The 16,643-nt window shown below is 40.2% G+C and overlaps 1 protein-coding gene across 2 annotated transcripts in view; it reads left to right on the forward strand.

The window, feature by feature from the left end:
• The window catches only part of cunh8orf34 (chromosome unknown C8orf34 homolog), an 81,965-nt gene that overhangs the window by 57,519 nt on the left and 7,803 nt on the right, over positions 1-16,643 (forward strand). For both annotated transcript variants that reach the window (XM_074694091.1, XM_074694089.1), the window contains exons 9-11: positions 5,207-5,292; positions 5,419-5,492; positions 14,220-14,346. In XM_074694091.1, coding sequence (XP_074550192.1) covers positions 5,207-5,292; positions 5,419-5,492; positions 14,220-14,346 — 287 coding nt within the window. The remainder of the gene's footprint in view (positions 1-5,206; positions 5,293-5,418; positions 5,493-14,219; positions 14,347-16,643) is intronic.

Below are 16,643 nucleotides of genomic sequence, written 5' to 3' on the forward strand. Positions count from 1 at the left end.
CTGTTGTTTTAACTAAAACATATCTCTTTCCGTTAAATGTCCAGCCCCCGGTGCCAAAACAAATGGAAAGATGTTTTGAATGTTGAAAAAAAATTGATTTTGATTGTTTTCTCATAATAGCTATGAAATTGAAAATAGTGCCAAGAAAACATGTCAAGTGTTGAAACCAAAATTTTACTCATCAGTAGAATGTTTCTGAGCTGAAGTTATTAAAAGACACACAGTATCTAAAGAAAGCTCTGTACTGCAGGGAAAAAACTGATGGCCATGATGTTTTTGCCCTCAGAGTCCATGTTATATAGTCAATAAAACCAATGAAAGAATGAAAATGAGAGGTGGAAAAATACTTTTGTTAACCAATATATAAACAAAAGCAAGGCTTTACATTAAAAAGATAAAAAACTTAAACTGTGCTGTGAATTTGCTTAACTAGAATCAACTAAAACCACAGAGAAAGTGTCTTAAGCTTTTGTCTTTTTTAAAGTTGTATCACTTTTTTGTGTCAATGCATGACACATTGTTTTGATGACAAACTGTCCTTGGTGAATGCATTTTTGGAAACATTTTGATGTTTTGAGCTCTAACTACACAATACTATTTCTGACATTTTTGAATCTTCCCCCTGACAGCTATCCCATTTAACAAAAAAGACCAAACCTACTATACTGAAACTAATAAAAACTTAGCATTAGGGGGCATTTGTGGCCTAGCGGTCTAGGTCATGCCCTATGAAGTTCGCCTTCGAGCAGATGACCTGGGTTCAAGTCCTGTTACCTGCATGTCATTCCCCTCTCTCAACGTGTTTCCTTCTTCTTCTGGGAAAACCCTCTTTGAAAAAGGTTGAAATTGAAATATAACACAAAACAAAAGCAAAAAAGCTACAAAAAAATAAAAATAGTTACCTAAGAAATATGAAAAAAATATAATAACCTCACTTAGGGAGCACAGCAGTAACAGCAGACTCTGTGGTGTAAATCACTGCATGGGCTCATAATCCCTTCCTTTCATCATTGCATGTAAACACAGTTTGTAGCTTCATTCACAGACTCAGGTCAAAACAGTCTCATGTAAAGAGGAAACCACATATAACCAGAAATACAGTTCCTGGGCTGTTTTCTGAACCTGGAGATAATGAGACATTGAACATTCTTTTTGGAAATCATGGAAGCTGCATCCTCTGCTCCAAAGGGGACTCCAAATTTTTCTAGTTCCTGCATTTTCATGTGTTGGCCTTACACTATTTCCATTTAGATAGAAAGCTGAAATGGTTTGAAAACCAACAAATGAATTTTATTAACATCCAAGGTACAAACTTATTTGGAATTACAGTCGTAAGCCAAGACCTCCACTTCTTGATATTACATTACCTCCCAAAAAAGACAGGAGAGCAATCCTCGGCCATGTGTGAAACCCCGAACAGCAACCAGCATTCCTCACATACCCGTCACCCCACAGGCGAACACATCAGAACCTCTTCTTTTTTTTGTATGTGAGCTCTAATGGGTCAGTGAGGTCCAGCATTCTCCACATTACACAGCTCTTCCAAAGCATGCAGACTTTATTCACCCCCCGTCTGCTTGTCTGGGTGGTTGAATGAGACTGAATCATTTGGCTTTACACTGTGCCACCCAAAGCCAAAGAGTGGTGACACCTACTTTCACGCCCACAGTGTGAAGGCGACAACTCAATTCTTTCAACAAGAGCAATTGTAAATTTCCGGCCGTACTTTGTTTTGTAGTCAACAGTCCACCTGTGACTTTAAAGGCCAGAGACAAAAGGCAAAAAATCATAATGGTAAATGTAGACAATACATCAGAGTAAAATGGAAATGTCTTCAGATTGCTACTTTGCTATTTCAATTGCATTTTTAGACTCCGGGTTTTGGATAACTTTATTATATACAGACTTGCTAGTAAAACTTTTATAATAGAAAAGCTGGAGTTTGAAAGAAGACAAAGTAAGCATCATTTGTTTATACCTCTACTTTTGAACTAGATGACCCCAAAGTAAATTTTCCCAGCCTTGAGACCTCTTCTTCTTCCACCACTGTCTTTTCCCTCCCTTTTGACCGGACACCATCTTCCCCTCCCGTCCGCCTGTGTGTCTCCTAACCAGCAGCAGCAGGTCAGGAAACACGCTGCTTCCTCTGGCTCTCTGCTGGTTGGTTGAAGTGTAAAGTGCCGTGTGGCCTGTGTGTTGTGGGCATGTCTCTGTCTCTCAGGCTACAGCTGCGGTCACACCAGCATTTCATCCACCTCCTTTTATTCACCAGATCAACTCTTAACGGCTGTGTGCTCCTGCCACAGAACCTCCCGTGTGCAAACGCATCCCAGATCTTGGGCACAGTCCGAATGAGTAGGTGGTGCATCCCGAGGAAATGGATAGATGTCCACAAACCTCACTTGGGGTTGTAGTTCTCATTCAATAAATTGTTTTCATATCAGGAATGCACTGAGGGAATTTAAGTCAGGCTTGTGGCTATGAGTCGCTTTTGTTCAGATGATGGTAAGGCCCTGTCAGAGTCTTCTTGGATTCTTTTTAACTGCCTTTTTAAAAAAGATAAATAAAAGAGGAAGAAGAATCCATGGTAATATTTAAAGATGCTATCAGCAGGATATGTTTTAATTGGACTGCCTCACCACCTTCTGACAAATTTTTACTGCATACAGCATGCCGGGGTAAAGTATTTATCAGTACAGCTACGTAGCGCTAGAGGTGTCCCAGTCCGATATTAATATCGGACCAGATATCGGTCCGATATCAGCAAAAAAACAAATATCGGTATTGTATCGGAATGCATCTAAAATCTCCAATATAAGCACTCCGATATAAGCAGTCCATTCCAGACTCTGCTCCTGCTGTTTTTATTTGATTTACTTTTTTTTAATTTTTCTGGGTCTTCTAATTAATTATTTACTTATTCAATCACTAGTGTCTTTTATGTTTAATGTTAACATTTCTGCTACCCAATGGTTAATAATAAATGGGTCAGTTTTTCCTCATACCCACTGTTGCTGACTACTGTTCTTTGTTTGAATAATATCACTTAATCAAGCCTTTTCCAACATGACAGACAAACTACAAAATAAGTAATAAAAGTATGCAAGTTTAATGCTGATATCGTATCGGATTAATATCGGTATCGGCCAATACTCAATGCTGCAGTATCGGTATCGTATCGGAAGTGAAAATGTAATATCGGGACATCCCTAAGCGCTACAGTTTGAAACGTGACATCAAGCAAGCGTAGTAGCCTGCTATATACAGTGCCGTGTGACAGCCCGGTGCTTTAAAACATGTCTGTAATGTGTAACGTTAGTAAATCCTGGTTAGCTATGTCCTGCCAGTTATCTACCAAGCAGAGGTAACGTTACCTCACTTTTCATTTTATTGATAGACTCAAGTTTGAACAGACCACTGCAGAATAACTGCTCTCACGTTTAGCTTTCGTCTGCTCTTCTGTCCTTTTTCTGTCTGACAGTTCAGCTCCTCTGTCCACCATCATTACAAAATTAATCACAGAAATTGTTTTTAGCAGAGAAAAACACAGATCTGTCTCCACACCACCAAACCTCATCAGCCAGCGTGGTGTTGTCATAGTTACCTAGACGTGCCGTAAATCCCTGGTCCTGCTCAACCTGATCGGAAAACTAAGAGGTAGCATTTTGAAATAGCCTGTAGCCTGTAATATTGGCGCTGATAATCTCATTTTAAAGTGTGGATTACAACCAGGCATATATCTGGAAGGGAGACTTTTGCAGATCACTTAGAAACTCTTCACAGCCCCTTGATTTATCTTAGACATATAATACACTTGGGGCAAATTATGAAGAGAGCTCATCATTAAAAGGACATATGACATGGAAATAACATGCAGTGGTGTTTAATTACAGTTAATATGTGGTGTGATTAACAGTAATGAAAACAAGCCAAGAAAATGAAAGTGTTGGATTTATTCCACGCTCATGTCAGAGCAGTGAAGACAGTGAAGACAGAGTCTCCTCTGTCTTCACTGTCTTCACTGCCAAATCTGTCAAATCTTCTTCCAGGACAGTCCAATCAGTGGTCTTTAAGCTGTATTTACACATTGCATAAAACTCCAGAGGTTTTCTGTAATGAATTGATTAAGTAAGGTGGGAATGGATCCCTGCTATTCCTCTTTCCTACTTGCTGCTAGAAGTCAAGGTGCGTTAATGTGAGAATTAAGCAGGAGAGACTCACAGCTCTGAACAAATGAATACAGTCATCTGAGGCTAAACCTAGACCAGATGTCTAACCTGCTCCTCAAACCGTGCTGTACTCGACCACCCCTCCATGTTGAGTCGATTTGGTCTGACACAGCCCTCTAACACCCCAAGGATGGCTTGAATGTTTGTTGAGAGGAGCAGTCACATCGATCATATGCCATGGATCATATGCCATGGATCATACCTCATGGCCGCGTGCTTGTGCTCGTGCACATAAAGTGAATCACACTGAAGCCCACCTCTCTGAAGCGTGCCAAAGCAGGGAGAAGAAACGTGCTTGAGCATGGCACGCTTGCGGTCACACTGGCCAAACGAACTGGACTTCAGGGTTGAAGCGTGCTTAAGCACAGTATGGTTTGTCAGTGTAATCACGCCCTGAAACTCATCTCCTGCTCACTGCAAGACTTTGTGCTGAGGGTCATGTGTGCAAACGCACATTTAGAAATTTTTCAAACTGAACATGCAGCAAGTTTCAAGATACTTTCAGGAGCTCTGCCCCTCGAGATTTTGTAAAGTGCATGTGGAAGACAGCAACATTAGGGATAGAAGCAGCTTAATGTAAAGAATAGTATCGTGATGGTTTAAAGGAAAGCAAAATTTATGTGCCAGTTTGTCATTTGTGTACAGTTTTATCTATACAGCACATGTGCATGAAATAACAGGTTAGCTCATTTACAGCAGGAAAAAGGAAGAAATATTTTTGCTCTGAAACCAACCCTCATGTTCTTTTTCTTCCCACCATGCCAGGTTTTGCAGAAGAGATCATAAACTCTCTAAACACTTCCTCTTTGTCTCATCACCTCAGGCTGATACAGACATGTTTGTCTTATTGTAATCTGGGATTTGATTTCCAAACACGCATTTCAGTGTTGTTGCTGGAAATCCTGATTTAAGAGATTATTCAGGTGAAGGAGATAGCTATAGTGTACACTGGTGTTTGTGTTATGTGTTGTCTCCAGGCTGCAGGGGGACAGTTTATCAGACAGCAGATCTGAAGAGGAGCACAGGACCCACGTATCTGAACAAGCCGTACCTGACATCTCCTGTAAGTTCCACCAAACACTTTAATATCAAGGGTAGATACAGTGTTCATGGCTCTGTCATCATGCGTTTGTGGTCTCACGCTCTGCACTGTCCTTATTGTTCTGTTTGCGTGCTTTGTATGGAGCAGCTCCATTGCCCGGGGTGGACATGGTGGCATCACGGCTGCAGGAATGCGAGGCCCTGTCTCAAGTGTCGTCCTCTGTAAGTTTCCATCCTCTATCCATCACCAGACAATCAAGATCAATTTACAACCATAAATTCTCATGTCCTCAGCTTCTATTGTCCCAAAGAGAGCCAAACAGCCTCCTCAAGCTTCATGTTTATAGAACAAGACCCCCCCAAAAACTGATCCATCTTTATGAGAGAATTTCAGCTTACACAACAGACAAAGTGATATCCCAATCAGAAAATCTCCCTGTATCGCTTCGCTCCCTTCTCAGGGCTCTTGTGTGGGATCCGGTGAGTATAAATGAAAAGAATATCAAGTGACACAACAACAGTCGAGGCTGATTTAGAAGTTTTATACAAAAGAGCTAAATATTTATTGGTTATGGGGCTTTTGTTCGACAGTGGAGGCTTGCGTGATAACTACACATGCTTCAAGGGAGAAATCTATAGAGAGCTAATGTGCTACACACCAGCCTCACACGCAGGCAGACACTCACATGCTGTTCATAAAATAGTCAGCTTAGACGCCGCCGCTACCTTTCTGCGTAATTAGCCTCAGAAAGAAAAGCTAAAACTGTCTTGAATAATTGCCCAATCTAAGTGTTGGACGAGACTTTTTATGGCGATTCTTAAAGAAAGAAAGAAAGAGGTTTGGAGCCAAGGCATTGCTGCGCATGTGGAGCAGATGCAGAGCGGCTCCACGCTAACTGGGAGCAGACTTTGAGAGACCCAAAACCTTAAAGTGGCTGTCTGATGCCAAATAAAAAATCCAGAAATAAGTGAGTCAGTGCACTTTTTAACACCAACCTGTGATTCTTGGACTCATTTTTATACCTACACACTGTGTCCAGAGCATCAATCTGTCCATCATGTCCTGTAGAAAGCAATATCTCATGGACACCATCAGGGAGTATCTTTGAATTAGTTGCAAACGTAAATGAGAATAATCTGTTGGTTGAGACCCTCATTACCTTTCTGGTGTTAATCATCTTGTTTTGCCCAGGGTTTAATGAATATAATGAAGTTTTGACAATAATGAGTTTTGTCTTATCCAAAAAGTAAGGTGTGAACTTCTCTGCTATTTCTAACTGTCCTCACAAAACACATCAATGACCATGTTTTTTCTGTCCCTTGCCAATGCTGGAAGAAAAGCTAGCCAGATGTAATCCTTTGAGAAATTGTTTCCTCCTTATTTTTTTCAGTTCTCTTCCCAAAAGCTACAACAACTAATAAACATACAGAGCATTTAAAGCAGACTAATAAGTTAACTCCAACAGTTTAACACAGCTTTCCAGTTTTAGCAGTTGAAGGTGAAAAGTGAAGGGAGCTGCTCTCCTTTGTGCCTACATCTCTACATCACCAAACCTGAAGTCTTAACCGTGCCTATTAATGAAAGTTGTGATGTAATTATACAAATTTTGTAGCCAGAAGTAATAAGAGCCAATGAAGAGCACTGTAAACTTGAGATTGTGGGATTTGCAATGTGTGGATACAGGCCCTAAATCGACCAAAAACCTCTGCAATGTCACAAGATTTATTTCCATCCAGTGTTGCATGAATTTTTCTCCAAGATCTTGCATTGATGGTAGTTTATGGCTGATGTCAGTCAGCAGTCAGTGAGGCTAACTGGAAAAAAAGGCTTCAATTTGCCAATTTAGGAGCATAAAGATTAGACTCTGGAGCAATGGAAGAAGGTCATGTGGTCTGATGAGTCCAGATTGACCCTGTTCTAGAGTGATGGGCCATCAGGGTAAGAAGAGAGGCAGATGAAGTGATCACCCATCATGCCTAGTGCCTAATGTCCAACCCTGTGGGGGCAGTCTATGATCTGGGGTTGCTGCAGGTCCAGGTTCAGTAACAGTCTGTGCTCAAAGAATGAGGTCAGCTGACTACATGAATAAACTGAATGAGCAGGTTATTCCATCAATGGATTTTTTTCTTTCGGATGCCACAACCATATTCCAAGAAGCTAATGCCAGGATTCATCGGGTTTCATCTTGTGACGTTGCAGAAGCTTATCCAAACAATGCTACAGCAAATGCGTGCTGTAATCAAAGCTAAAGGCAGTCCAACAAAATGGAAAAGAGTGTGTGACCCTTTTTTTTTGGTGGGGACTTTTTTTTTGGGCCGGTCAGTGTATTTGACTAGTATAGTCCTGTAAATGATTCAAAATGCTTTATCTAACTTATGGATTCAAACTGCTCTTGTACCAGTTTGTGGATGCCTACCTCAGCAAGATGATATCTACAGTTGAATAACTTGTACTTTTTCAGGTAACAACAATTTAAGGTAACAACAATTAGAAATCCCACCTGATGATATAAAGTGATTGATTAAGTTTCCTTTTAAATAAATGTCACTTTGACAAACTTTCACATGCATGTTCCTATGTCTGACCACTTGTTCCCTAACGTGTCTTTCAAATTTGAGATACACATGTACTCCCTTTGGAAACCCAGGGTACAAATGTTTACTTTCATCTATTTCTAGAAAATTATATTAGGGTGTCTTTAATTATTTTTGTTTTCCTGTTTTTTTTGGTATAGTCACACAGTTAAAGAGACTTGACTGAATTTTATGAAACCATTATTTCATAATTCCCGCAAAACAGCGCTTTTTTAAAGGTGAACTCTGTATTAACAGAAAAGTGTCTAATTGTATGTATTAAAGAGAGGATTCATGTAAGTTTCTCCTTATTTCATCATGCACTGCTGCCGTTAAATGGTGTGCGCTTTTTATTGGACATTGCCCTGGTTTGGGCTGTAAAAGCTGGCGATGTTGGAAAGTAAACACTGTTAATGGTTATCATTATTAGTCCGAAAGGCCCGTGCCTCTGCCAGCTCCTTTAGGTGATAATTGCCTCATAAAGACAAATTCTTTCCTAAAGCAATCCCCAGAGCAAACCCTGCGAGCATTTCTCCCACAATTTCCCTTGTAAGGGTTCAGTGATTCGATTTAATCAAATTTAGCTCTGAGTTATTTGGGTGTTACCATCATCAAAATCAGCCAGAGGAAACTGTTCATTTGTACCATGGAAATAAGATGATTAGCGTGATGCCATGTCATGTGCACAGTACAATTTGAGGCAGAGTCATGGTGTGTTTAATTTTCCAGAGGAATGTTGGCACAGTTTTCTCTGATACACTCTATAGCTCTTACTTTTGGCACCAGTTTACCTTCCAAACCTTCACAGTGGTTCACAGAAATACTCTAAGTAGCTCCCTGTGATTTCAAAGCCTTTCCCTGTGTAGCGCTATCCTCCAGAATTTTCACATCAGTTGTTTTTCCTCCTTACGTCATCTGCGTGCTTTGCCCTTTGTTATTGTTAGAAAATTTGTTGTCATTGTTTTAAACAAATGACTTGTGTGTTTATTCAGTTTGTTATAAGTATGAAATTTCAGTTAAGGTGTTTTTCTCAAGAAAGAAATGCCTCAGCATTCTTTAGTCAAGTTACAAATGTGTCCTCTGATTTCCATCCACCCCTTATATTTCTCAACTTTTTGAACACCTTATCTGGTTGGAAAAAGTAGGTTAACCTAAAGAGTATCACAAATACATCAAAATGAGGGGGGAAAATGAAAAAATATGGCTTTTGGCTTTTTGAAAGAAAGGTCAAACGGGGGAGTATTTCAATAACTTAGTTATTTTGAACAACATTCAAGTGAAATGCCGGTAAAGGAGGTTTGAAAACTTTTCTGTTTTTTAATAAATGCATTTCAATTTAAAACAGTGATTAAATGTTGAAGCAAAAGCTGACACTGCTTTGGACAGAGCATGCATTTTGATTCAGCAGAGCAGAAAAGACTATTCACACCAATACAGACTCCACTGTAAGAAAGTGTAATTATCTAGACAGGGCAAAAACTAACTTTAAAGTCAGCATGATCCATGTGGAGAACCATCAAAAGTCGAAGACCCTGCAGGTTTTGATGGTCCTACTTGATATTGAAACTGTCCAGATTGCTAAACAAAAAAAGAATCTGCTTTTTTTTGTCCAGCAGCAGCTTTGTCCCGTTTGAACTCCTGTTGTTGCAAAATGTCTCCAAATATCTCTGTTTGTTGTTCCTCTATGACAGAGCGTTAGACACTGTGTCATACAACCTGCCTGAGTAATGCTTGGATACAAGTCAAACTACGTTATTGTGAATATCCTGTTTGCTTTGGGCTGAGCTATCTCATAGGTTAGGCCTGTGAGCCTGTGAGCTCTGAATACAGTTCATAGAGTCCAATAGGTGATGCTGCTGGGAGCCAAAACAACAGGAACTCATTCAAAATAAGGTGTTTCTGCTTGTGTTTCATAGACTCCCATTGCTGTCAAAGCAACTGAAGAAAAGGCTACTACAGCACAACCTGTTAAAAAGCAAAGTATCTTTTTTTGTAACCTTTCATTTGATTCACTAAACTCTCTTTGATTCTTAATGAAAATCCGACTCATCTCTGTGCAGCTGACCCCACTGACTTCTCTAGCATCTTTATCTTAACCTGCCCAACATTTCATCATGTTATAAATAATCCCAGCTGCCCATGCTCATGTGTTGTTAGGAGACATGACTTCCCCTTGTATGTTTGAAGTGTTAGTAATCAGTTAAATCAAAAACGTTGCTGTTTGATTAGAACAAAAATAACCCAGCACTTCAATCCAGCGTTCCCTCTCACACATGTGCAGATCAAATCCTCATGCTGAACACTGCCGGAATGCTCTTTCATAAATCGACTCGTCCTGCTCATCAGTTTTGTTCTTTCTGCAGTCTTTGCTTCAGATCTTATTTAAACGTTTGATGCTTTCAAGATTCACAATATGGACTCAATGCAATGAAATGCTAAAATGGCAATGGAAAAACTCACATTTGTATGATCAAACTAATCAATCTTCATTTTAAACCATAGACATTATTATATCAAAGCCTCTTACATTAGGTTTATTGAAGTCTTAGAAGCAGAGACAGGATTAAGCTGAAAGATGTAGAATGTAGTGACATTTCCTGTTTGTTTTCGAAGGGCCCTAAAAAGTTCAAAGATGACAGTCACCATATTGGAAATGCTAAGTCTAAAAAAAACTTTAGTCCAAAAACGGGAAGCGTTATATTTGAGATTATATTGAAAAAACAACAATCTGTTTGTCTCAGATCAGTCTGATTCAAAGTACAACCCCTGATTGAGGACTCTACTCTGGCTCAATCCTCAGTTTTGTTGCTGCTGGATAAACCACAGGAGTACCTCAAGAGTCAGTGCTTGGTCCTCTTCACAGCCAAATAAAATGCCTGTCATCAGGCCGCACCTGTCAATGAATCAAGCTGCATATTGTTTTTTGTATGTGTTTCAGTCTTATACTACGGGGGCTGGGGGGTGTCAGATTTATAAAAGCAACAACACAAATGCAAAAAGAAAAACATGAATGCAAGAAGCAAAAGCATGAATGCAAAAGCAACAACACAAATACAAAAAGTTAAAACACAAATGCAAGAGCAAAAACATGAATTCAGAAGATTCAACACAAATGCAAATGCTACAACATGAATGCAAAAACAAAAACATGAATGCAAAAGCTAGAACACAATTACAAAAGCAAAAACATGAATGCAGAAGCAAAAAACACGAATGCAAAAGCAAAATCATGAATGCAAAAGCAAAAACATGAATGCAAAAGCTACAACACAAATGCAAAAGTTACAACACAAATGCAAGAGCAAAAACATGAATGCAAAAGCTAAAACACAAATGCAAAAGTTACAACACATGCAAAAGCAAAAACATGAGTTCAAAAGCAAAAACATGAATGCAAAAGCAAAAAACATGAATGCAAAAGCTAGAAAACAAATACAAAAGCAAAAACATGAATGCAAAAGCAAAAACATGAATGCAAGATCAAAAACATGAATGCAAAAGCAAAAACATGAATGCAAAAGCAAAAACATGAATGCAAGATCAAAAACATGAATGCAAAAGCTACAACAGGAATGCAAAAGCTACAACAGGAATGCAAGAGCAAAAAAACATAAATTCAACTGCGACAACACAATGAAAGCTAAAAGAGGTTACTTATCCAAACAGACACAGAAAAGTTGTAAAACTAAGTAAAAGGTTAACCCCATCTATGATATATGTAGCTTTGTAGGGGTATTACCTTCATGTCCTTCATAGTACTTGTGTTTCTTTATTTACATTAGCATTAGAGCTATATTTATCATAGCTTAAGTTATAAAAGAAAACATTCATGAACATACTTTTATAACTTTTCTATGTCCTTTAGGAAAACTGTCCTCTTAACTTCCGTTGTGTTGTGGCTTTTGCATTTGTGTTGTCATGTTTGCATTCGCGTTGTTGCTTTTGCAAATTGGCTGACACCTATCAGCCACCGTATAATACAATGAAAACGAGGAGGTTTAAAAAAACAATCCACCATAAAATCCACCTCTCTGAGGAAGTTCTCTGGCCAAAACCAGTGCTTTTTTGTACCACTGTGTATAAACATGTTTGACTCTGGCATTTTCAAATGGACACAGGGGGTTCTTTGGTCAGATTTGTAAACTTACATACCAGATTAAAACCTTTTGATCTGTGTATCCGTATTTTGTTGTATATCTGTACATGGTCTTGTGTCCGTGTATGTTTTAGTCTGCATGATTCTTCTCCTGACCACAGAAAGAAAGTCCATCAATCGTACTCGGTGAAGCCAAATGTAACCTCAGACCTCCAGCTCAGCCCAGCCATGTCTGAGGTCTGTGACTGTATGCTCACATCCCCAACAGCTCTTGCAGTATGGAGGGCAATGTTGGATCAAACCCCAGATTGTGGTGATTATTACTGCTGACCACACACATATAGCTGCACACATGCGGGCTATAAAATATTGAACTCCAGACTTTCATCTTCCCTCTCTCTGTCTTGTTTGCTCTCAACATGGAATCAATTTGGGCAAAAAGCAAGACCCTTGTTTGTTAGTCGGGCAGAAGCATCGCCAGAGGGTTTTTCCCCTCTACGCTCTCTCTCTGCTCTTTTTTGTTTTGTCATTCTGGGAGGAAGATTATACAGCGAGGGTTTTGAGCCACTGACATTAATATACTCATAAGTCATTGCAGAGTCATAGCAGCTCTTTAGTTTGGAGATGAAACAGCATTCCTTCTCATCTCTGTCTGTGTAGATTAAAGCGTTTGATTTAAGGATGCAAACAAAGGAAAAACGTTTGGCTCATCTGGACTCATGTTTTATGTTGTTAAAGACTAACTGTCTTAAACTGTGTGATATGAGTATATCTCACAGTAAAGACAGTTATAGGGTCCTGACTGTAGTTCGGGCTTTACTTCAGCAGACAGGCGAGCTAAAGGGCAGGCTCAGTACAAATCTAAAGCAGTGAATCTTCATTTACTTTATTAACTTTTTCCAAAAAGACCACAACAGAAGTTTTCACCCCCCAAGACTTTAATATAATGTAATGCTTTATAATGCACTGACTCAGAGCATGATAAAGATAATTAGTATGCATATGGAAAACTTTTACTGTGAATCTGTTGGTGGCCTTACTCTCAAAGCTGAGAAGATCCAGAGAGAGCGACGGACAGGATGATGTCATGCTGCTGGATTTAGGGGGAGACACCAACAAAGAGAGAGAAATAAAACTGGGGAGGGGGCTCAGCAGTAATGTTCAGCCCTTCTTTCTGCTTTATGAGAGCTGTAATTAAGGACTGGCTTGTGGTACAGAGGTTCTGCCGCCACAGAACGCCTCAGACAAGCCTGAAGATCAATGATATAGACCCAGGGAATCATGTTCCATCATTTATCAGAATACAGCAACCGTGCTTGTTTTTCATCCTACATCTTGTGCAGAAACAGCCTCTTAAAACCACTTTGAGTCCAGAAAAGCATAAAATAAGTATCCTGTTATACCCCAGGTTTATCTTTAAGTGCTGTTGGAAGACTGTACTGCATGTATATCACCACATCTCCTGGAGCCGTACTCTGTGTCAGCACTTTGTTAAGTGAACTCTGTCTCTCATTAAGTGCTTAGCACATCGCATGATGTCACTGCTGGCATCAGAGGCATCATAACTTATCTAGTGTAAACCAAACGTACAGGATGTGGAATTACGGCTGACAGGTTTTATTTCTCACCTGTGCTTGAGGCTCATGTGAGCGCGATCTGTTGGCTTAGCAGCTCCTCTGGCCACTTGTGTGCCATCAAAGGAATAAATGGGAGGATTAGGCCGGCTGCCATCACAGGACTTGGCAACCTGAGTCTGCCTAACAGGTCTCTCTCCAAATTATTAACTGTGCCAGGAAAAGGTAGAAACGGCTTCGAAGAAGTGATCCAATCTGCCTTTTTAAAGTATTTTTTTTCTTATCTCATCCTGGTTTTTTGTGTAGCGATGATATCACAGCCATTTGTCCAAACAACAGGTTTATTGTCCTCACTTCTGGGTAATATTTGCTGCTGTCAGGCTTATCACCAACACAATTTTGGTGCATTCAAGCTCCTATGGATTTACTGATGGTTTACAAAAAAAAAACCCTGAACCACTACTGACAGTCTAACATGCAGCATTCATTCAACGGAGCTCAGTGCACGCTCTCTCTGCTTTCATCTACACTTGCTGTGGTTTCTTGTGTTTTTCTAAAGCCCATAAAAATAATAATTGCCCCTTTTTTCCAGCAGATATGGCTCAAATATTTCCAGCAATAGCAGAAAATTATATAAAGAGTTAATTGAAGGGTCTGTCGTCTAATGTGCCTCTCTTTCTCTCTTCTGTTCTCCACGCTAACTAGCGTCAGGCTGTCTGGGAGTCTGATCTGAAGGCTGTGAGAGGTGGGAGCTCTGTCGGGCAGACGGGCCTGCTACTGGGTGACTCCCTCTTTTCCAAAGAGCTGGAGAACATGGGCAAACAGCTCGCTGGTAGGAAGAACTGTTTGGTGTGCATGTATGTGTTATTTGTGTGAACTAGTGGCTTTTATGATTAAAAACTTTCTTTGGAAAAAGAAACATTCCTGCCTTAAACACAGACACTCAAACACACTTTGACTAATCCAACACTCATGGTTTGACAGAGCTCTTATAAAGCCTAGGAGGCTGCTGGTCTCAGGATTTTTTCTTTAAGCTTAAATCTGATCATCCTTGTGAAAATGTGTGAAAACATCCAAGAAAACTCTAAAAAAAATAATTCCAACATGCCAGAGATTTGCCTCAAACTCAGATTTGACAGCTCTAATCAATAACCCCAGCCCCGCTGACTCATTTGGACACAATCAGGGCTTTAGTCACTTTTTGGCTGACAACTAGGAATTTTTGTGGCCTTTTGAAATACTGTATTTCTCATGTAGCTCATGCTTGTCTTTGATATCTATGACGTTTGGATGATTCAGAGACTGCTTTTGTTGTCACGAGGATCAAATGATATCCATTAATGACAGATGAAAGCACAGGGTGGAGGGAATGTCACCATTTACTATCATGTGTCGCCCACTTGTTTGCTTATGCTCTGTTTTAAGACCCTTGAAGCTCTTTTGCATACCAGACTGATTCTCCACATATTGATCGTACTTACTGAAACCTCGAACTGTCACCCAACAGTGTTCCCAGCTGCTCCCATCATCCAAACTCATCTGTTGGTGCTTGAGAGCCGTAACAGGGGGATATTTGTGTTAACAACACATTCAGTTTAGGCCTAGAGGTCCTCAGATGGCATTAATTTCTGGCTGAGTTACTGAATATTAAGAGGAATGGCTCCCACCAGGCGATTCAGTGAAGCTGTTCAACGAGCTAATTTGACTCTTTGAAGCCTTTATTAGCTGCTAATGCTTTCCATGTTTGGAGCAGGGGTGTAGCTTTTCATCTTACACTGTTGCTCCAAATATGTAGTGGGGAAATCAGCCTTAGTGTTCAGAAAAACATTTTCTTTTTTATCATACACAAATTGTGTTGTAAAATTTTCTGTACAATTTCAGAATTTAAGACATCAGTTTGGGAAATTAGAAGAAATCCAGACCCCATTTCTCCATTCAACAAAACATGCCAAACTTTTCAGTGCACCAGTATTGACTTAAAGTGATACTCCGGGATGGAACAAGTCGGGTCCTATCACAAGGTTTAGGGCAGAAATTACCCCTACAGCAGTGTTTTTGTGCAGCAGAAGCCCAGGGCGCTCGCACCAAACACCCCCTCCCTGCTCGTCAGCGGGTTTCCTCTGCACTCAGACGGGACCAATTTTGACTTGACCAAAAACACAAATAAATAGACTCCCACCAAAAAAATCTGATATCGGTCTGCATTCACGCTTTATTTAGAGAATTTTCGAATTTTTGCTTTCACACAAAAACACCGCTAAATAAGGCTCTAGTTCTCATCGTGACGTAAAACGGCGGTACCTCCGCTGCAGAGCCACAGTTGGCAACAAGACGCTCGCCGCTTGGTGATCAGTCCGTGCACAGCGTGCCAGATACAAACAAACGCAGGTAGTCTGCCAGGACGAAGAGACACAATGAGAACTAGAGCCTTATTAAGCGTTTTTTTTGTGTGAAAGTAACGCGCTGAAAATTCTCTAAATAAAGCGTGAATGCAGACCGATATCAGATTTTTTCGGTGGGAGTCCGTTTATTTGTGTTTTTGGTCAAGTAAAATATGGCCCAGTCAGAATGCAGAGGAAACCGGCAGAGGAGCAGGGAGGGGGTGTTTGGTGCGTGTGCCCTGGGCTTCTGCTGCACAAAAACACTGCTGTAGGGGTAATTTCTGCCCTAAACCTTGTGATAGGACCCAACTTGTTCCATCCCGGAGTATCACTTTAAGGCTTTGTCCCATGTAAAACAAAGTCCTGGAGATATAAAAGTTTGCCAGGAGTCATAAGCCCACAAAGCTGAGTTAATTTTTCTACCCAACAAATGTGCTCAGCGTGAACATTTCTGAACGCAGACAGTATATTTTATTGCTGTGAGCCTGAAAATCAAACGCAGACAAACGATATGTCATTAGCGCTTTTGTTTATTTTCAGAGGAGGGGCCTATCAACATTCACATGAGCTCTGAATAGTTGCATAGCGTGCAGTGGCTCTGCACTCTCCCCCCACGTGCAACTGCTGCTTGATCAAAGCCTCTAATAGATGAGATCTGTTTCTATTTCTCCTCATTTTCTCCCTGTCTTTCCTTTTCCCAGCTCCTATTATTCAGAGATTGGATCAAAACTTATCAAAGGTTTAGACC

This window comes from Halichoeres trimaculatus, unplaced genomic scaffold (assembly GCF_033239565.1).
Source record: "Halichoeres trimaculatus isolate MK-OKI-2021-1 unplaced genomic scaffold, fHalTri1.1 fHalTri1_scaffold_18, whole genome shotgun sequence".
Lineage (NCBI taxonomy): Eukaryota > Metazoa > Chordata > Actinopteri > Labriformes > Labridae > Halichoeres > Halichoeres trimaculatus.